At 46.6% G+C, this 5,925-nt stretch overlaps 1 protein-coding gene across 1 annotated transcript in view; it reads right to left on the bottom strand.

Moving 5' to 3' along the window:
• ZNF114 (zinc finger protein 114) overlaps positions 1-5,925 on the bottom strand; it is a 30,571-nt gene that overhangs the window by 11,449 nt on the left and 13,197 nt on the right. The window contains exons 8-9 of the mRNA XM_010849692.1: positions 4,047-4,304; positions 2,453-2,616 (exon numbers count right to left, since the gene is read on the bottom strand). Coding sequence (XP_010847994.1) covers positions 2,453-2,616; positions 4,047-4,304 — 422 coding nt within the window. The remainder of the gene's footprint in view (positions 1-2,452; positions 2,617-4,046; positions 4,305-5,925) is intronic.

The raw sequence follows: 5,925 nt of genomic DNA, 5'->3' as shown, positions 1-5,925 counted from the left end.
CCCCGCCCCCTCCCCACCTACCCTGTCCCCCGGCCCGCTAGAAAGTTCCGCAGCTTGAAAGCCAGCGGCGCCGCCCTGTGCCCCGCCCGGAGAGGACGAACACTTCCTTAGGAAAGGGAGGGTTTTAAAAATCTGTGCTTGATGGAGGGACTTCCCTGGCAATCCAGTGGCTAGGACTCCCCGCTTCCACTGCAGGCATCGCGAGTTTGATCCCTGGTCTGGGAGCTGAGATATCACACCACCAAGTGGCCAAAATAAATAAAAATTTTAAAAAGGATCAAACAGATCTATGCTGTAAAAGGGCCAAACCAAATGGAGGGCCCTCAGTCTCCCTCTTGAGCCCCGTTTCCTCCCCACCTCCATCTTTTAGGACCTACTTGCCTGTTGGATGATGGTTTGCTATGACTGGAAATCCACTTGCTTATGACAAAGGGGAATTTGTTGTTGTTGTTGTTTGGTTTGGTTTTGGCCACACCTCAAGGCTTGCAGGATGTTAGTTCCCTGACCAGGATTGACTCCATGTCCTCTACATTGGAAGCTTGAAGTCCTAACTACTAAAAGACCAGGGAAACCCCAAGATGAAGTTGTCTTTACAAGTGATGGAAGAAATGTTGACATCATGAGATATTATTGTTAGAGCCAAACACCCTGGGAAGCAAAACTCACTCAGAAGGATAGCGTGGATAGTGGAGTGCAGTTTTTTACACCGTCGGGTCCCAGACAGAGTTTCCTCCTTAGCCAAGGACCCCGACCGATGTTTGTGACAACAGCATTTTATACCCGAAGTGTACATGCCCAAGCCCACATCCCCAGATTTCTCAAGTCTGCTCTGGAAAATGTTAGGAAGAGATACAAACAGGCTACAGTCATGATTCATATTCTAAAGGTCATCTAGTCATGCAGTGTAGCCCTCATCAATGGGCATTATTAGAACTACAGAAAGTGATCGATTATATAGTGGATTATTGCATTCTTTTTGGCTCTGGGGAGTCTAGGTACGAGGTCAGCCTGGTCTGGTGTTTATCCACTGGGGAGGCTTTGGTTACCAGATATGTAGTCCAAAGTTCGCGGAGAGTGCAAGATGGAGTTTCCTTCCCTTTAAAATAGAGTCAGTTTAGTTAGGGCAACCCGCTCCTTTCCTCCTTCATTCCCCTCTCATGATGCTCTCAAATTCCAGTGTGAGCATCATTCATAGGGATGTACTGTACCCTGGGTCTTCTGGCATATATTTGGGTGAATGAATTCAATCTCAGCAAAACAAAGCTGACAATACATTGGAGAATGCAAGGTCCACATGACAAAATCAACCGAGCCACTATAACGATGGCCAATGGTTTTCCACCAATCGCCCTTTATCCACGACAAAACAGAAGTCCAAAAAGGAATATTATCATTAGATATAGCTCTTACCTGGTTTTTCATGTCTGCTAGAGCGCCTGATACATTGCCAGATAAATCAGGAATATATACACAACACTCAACTTTAATTGTAGCACAGGTCCCTCCCTGAGCAGCCGTTAAGTATTTCTAAAGCCATCTGATTTTGAGTTACTGCCTTTCTCATTTTTATTTGTTCTTCATTTAAAGTTTGGGTCACCTTTGTGTTGTCCAGGAGGCCCTGCTTCATGAAGTTAGTTAGAGCTTCTACTTCAGTCATAGTATCTGTTGTTCCTATAGATGGTATGAACAAGGCAGCTATGTAATCATACCATTGAAACACGGACCTTGCCCGCCGTGCATGTAAATAAGGCAAATTTACTGGAGCTTGTTGTAAGGATGGCTTAATACTTCCCTGAGCAAAGGCAAATCCTAAAGTGCAGCGGCTGACCCAACAGACTGGAAGCCAAGGACACAAATTCAATCCACGCTGCCATTGGGTACCGTTAGGTACCACTGATCGGATCCCAGGGTTGTTCTTCCAGTCTGAACCTGGCCAGCGATAGGTGACCTTTAATATTTGTGCACATTGCTCAGAGGAAAAGTATCCCACATATTTTAATTCTTTTGGATCTACAGGATGGTCACCAAATCCAATCTTCTGTTCCCTTTGCTCCCAACAGATAGGGGCAGGGACAATAGGCTGGCTTTGATCTGGAGTCCTTCAAAAATATTCGTCTCATATCTGGTCAAATTGTTCAAAGTACCTGATGGACTGGCCCTTTTTACTGGCCCTAGAGTTCTCATCCTTTTTTATTTTTAAGTAAAAAGTATAGGCTTTTGTTACTTCTGTAAAGCTTGCATTTACTTCAAATCTCACCCCATGGCCTTGATCAGTCTGATTAGAGTCCACTTTACACCAAGAAAGAAGCGACAGGTTGTGAATAACCAAAGAAAGAAATGTTTCTCTTTGTTGTCTCAAAAAGGAACAGAGGGGGCTAAAATCTCCCTTACGGAGAGGAGACACCCACCAAGGAAGTCCGTTCATCACTGACAAAGGCATGGCTCCACAAACCCAACAGTTAGACATGTTATCAAAGTCTGCATAAGAATGTGCCCACGAGATGAAAATGTTCTCTTGTGCTGAAACTGTGGCGAGTCTCAGGATGATGCCGGCAAGCCCATGTAGCAGAAGTTGATTGCAGAGCTTCATTTCTGCTTCCTCTTTTTTAAGATGATCTGGGTTTCACAGGGATCAGCAGGGTCCCTTTGTGTAGTCCACTCGGTATCCTCAGGGTCTGCTTGGTATGTCTTCTTCACCCTTGTGTGATGCCTCCAGGGAGGGACACCTGCAACTTTAACTGCTGTAGGCGTAGTTAGAACAGCAGTGTATGGGCCTCTCCACTGTGGGGCCAAGGAGTCACATTTCCAGTCCTTGACCCACACCTGATCCCCTCATGAAACTCATGAATCTGTTTCTCAAGGGGGAATGGCACCCTTTCTTGGACAAACTTAGTTCCCTGGTTTATTACCTTACCTAATTGTTCCATTTGCTGTGAAATCCCATCTCCTCTTACCTGTGGCAAATTTGCCAACACCTGTCTTACTATGGGAGGGGGTCTCCCATAGACAATTTCATAAGGAGAATAACCGTGGGAATGCAGGGTCACTCTTAATTTGAGCAAGGCCACTGGAAGTAAGTCCATCCATAAACAGTCAGTCTCTATGATACATTTTGAAAGTGTTTCTTTAAGGGTTTGGTTAGTTCTCGGCACCATTGCGGAACTCTGGGGCCAATATGGTGTATGTAATTTCCTTTTGACATTTAGAGCTTTACATACCTGTTGAATTAAATCATCTATGAAAGCAGGGCCGTTGTCTGATCCTATACTGGTCGGGAACCCAAATCTGGGGATTATTTCTCCAATCAGACAGCAAGCCACTTCATTTGCTTTTTCAGTTCGGGTGGGGAAGGCCTCTACCTATCCTGAGAAGGTACATACCATGACCAGTAAATAACGATAGTGTCTGTAGGGTTTCATCTCAGTAAAGTCCACTTCTGAATGTTCAAAGGGAAGGGTGCTCTTTAACTGTATTCCTGGAGTTTTCTGTTTATGTCCGGGAGCAGCACTGACCTGTGAGCAAGCAGAACAGTTCTGGGATTCCATTTTACACAGGGAAGAAAGCTGTGGTATTAAGAAATATTTCCAAATTAACTTTTCCATTTTGTCACATCCCAAGTGGGTAGTCTGCTTTACCCTAGACACTGATGAAGGGGCCAATGCCTTGGGAACTAGCAGCCTGCCATATGGCAGCTCCCACCAACCCTTTTCATTCTTGGTGGCACTTTCTGTTTCAGACAGCTGGTCTTGGGCCGGGGTACACTGTGGGAGAGTTGTTAAGCACAAAAGTCTTAACAATCCCGCCCCCAGCACCTCCAAACTCCTCAGTCGCTCGTTTTGCGGCTCTATCTGCCAGCTGGTTTCCCCAGCTGCGGGCTGTCCTCTTTTTGGTGACCCCGGCAATGTATCACTGCTATTTTTTCAGGTTCCCATACAGCATCTAGTAGGGTCAAGATTTCTTCCTTGTTTTTAATGTCTTGTATAGGGCCCCATGCACATACAGAGTAGCGGTAGCGTACCTGGAGTCAGAGTAAATGTTTGCCTTACCTTTTGACAACTGGAGGGCCTGCATTAGAGCCCATAATTCGGCCCGTTGAGCAGACGAGTGGGATGGCTGAGAGCCAGCCTCAACGCCGGTCTTCTCTGTGACTACCGCGTGCCCCGACAGCCGCTGTCCTTGTTCCACCAGCCCGGTGCCATCGGCGTACGGGGCCCAGTCTGCATCCGGGATTGGCTGGTCCCTCAGGTCAGGTGTGCTAGCATAAACTTCTTCCAGGATTGCTTCACGATTATGTGAAGGTCCACCTTTCCCCACAGGAAGGAATGTAGCTGGATTTAAGGCCTGACAGAGCTCAATAGTAACATGGGGGTTCTCTCATAAAAGTCCCTGGTATTGGGTAATCCAGGACGTTGACAACCATTTGTGGGGACCCCCTCGTAGTGAAGGAGGAAACAGAACAGGCTCTATCTTGAAAGCAGGACTCCATCTTGGGCAGGACTGTGGACTTTGAGCTATATGCCCAGTATCTATGGAAACGACATACTCCCAGAAGGAAGAGCCCCAGGGCTCTCCATTGCCTAAAAGAATATCCTAGTTATCTGTGTAACCGAATAGAATAAAACATTCTATTATGCTTATTGGGGTATGACCACAGGCCTATTGATAACTGCCCACTGTTAACTACGTAGGCTTAAGGCATGTGATCACGGGTTAACTTTGATTGTATCTTTTTCCTTTGTTCAGACTAGTTTCAGGGAACCTTATACACTTAGGGTATATAAGGTTTTCACAAAAACTGGTGGGGTCCTTGGCTAAGAGGAGACTGCCTTGGGCCCGCCAGTGTAATAAACTGCACTCCACTATCTGCAATGTCCTTCTGAGTTTGTTTCCCAGAATGTGTGGCTACAATAGTGGGAGAGCGTTGACCTCATGGGGGACTTTTACGGTTAAGTTTTGGCCCAAAGTCAGCTTGGTCGCTTCTCGGACCAGTAAGGCAACCGCGGCAATTGCCCATAAGCACCCAGGCCACCCGGTAGTAACGTTGTCCAGCCGTTTTGAGAGATAGGCCACCGGTCGGTCCCATGTCCCCACAGTCTGGATTAACACCCCCATAGCCACGTTGTCCTTTTCAGTTACATAAACAGCGAATGGCTTAGTAAGTTCTGGCAGACCCTACGTGGGTGTCGATGTAATAGCCAATTTTTACTTTTCAAAGGCTTGTTATTGCCTCTCTGTCCAATTTAGTGAATCCCCTTCTGGCCCTGCCAGTTCATATAAGAGCTGGGCCATCTGAGAGTATCCTGGGATCCAAATTCTACAGAACCCAGTGGCTTCCAAAAAGTCTCGGACCTGTCGTAGGGTTTTTGGTTGTGGGATTCTCAAGACTACTTCTTTCCTAGACTGGTCCAACAGTCTTGTGCCCCTTCTCAGGACAACCCCAAAATATCTTACCTCCTCCTTGCAGATCTGTGCCCTTTCCCTCGAGACTTGATAGCCTGCTTCCATCAACATCTCTAGCAAAGCCTTAGTTCCTTCCCAGCAGTCCTCTTTATTCTCAGCAGCCAACAGCAAGTCATCCCCATACTGTAGCAGCCAGCATCAAAACTGTTCTGGCTGGAATGAGTTCAGGTCGGAAGCCAAGGCTTCCCAGAAAATGGTCAGGGAATTCTTAAATCCTTGTGGGAGGTGAGTCCAAGTGAGCTGTTGTTTAGTGCCCCCTGCTGGATCTTCCCATTCAAAAGCAAAAATGGGTTGAGATACTGGAGCAATAGTCATGTATTTTTCCAGTAGTCATGTTATGGATGTGAGAGTTGGACTATAAAGAAAGCTGAGTGCAGAAGAATTGATGCTTTTGAACTGTGGTGTTGGAGAAGACTCTGGAGAGTCCCTTGGACTGCAAGGAGATCCAACCAGTCCATCCTAAAG

The sequence above is a fragment of the Bison bison genome, unplaced genomic scaffold, assembly GCF_000754665.1.
Source record: "Bison bison bison isolate TAMUID 2011002044 unplaced genomic scaffold, Bison_UMD1.0 scf7180017864285, whole genome shotgun sequence".
Lineage (NCBI taxonomy): Eukaryota > Metazoa > Chordata > Mammalia > Artiodactyla > Bovidae > Bison > Bison bison.
This window is presented reverse-complemented; position numbering and strand designations above follow the sequence as displayed.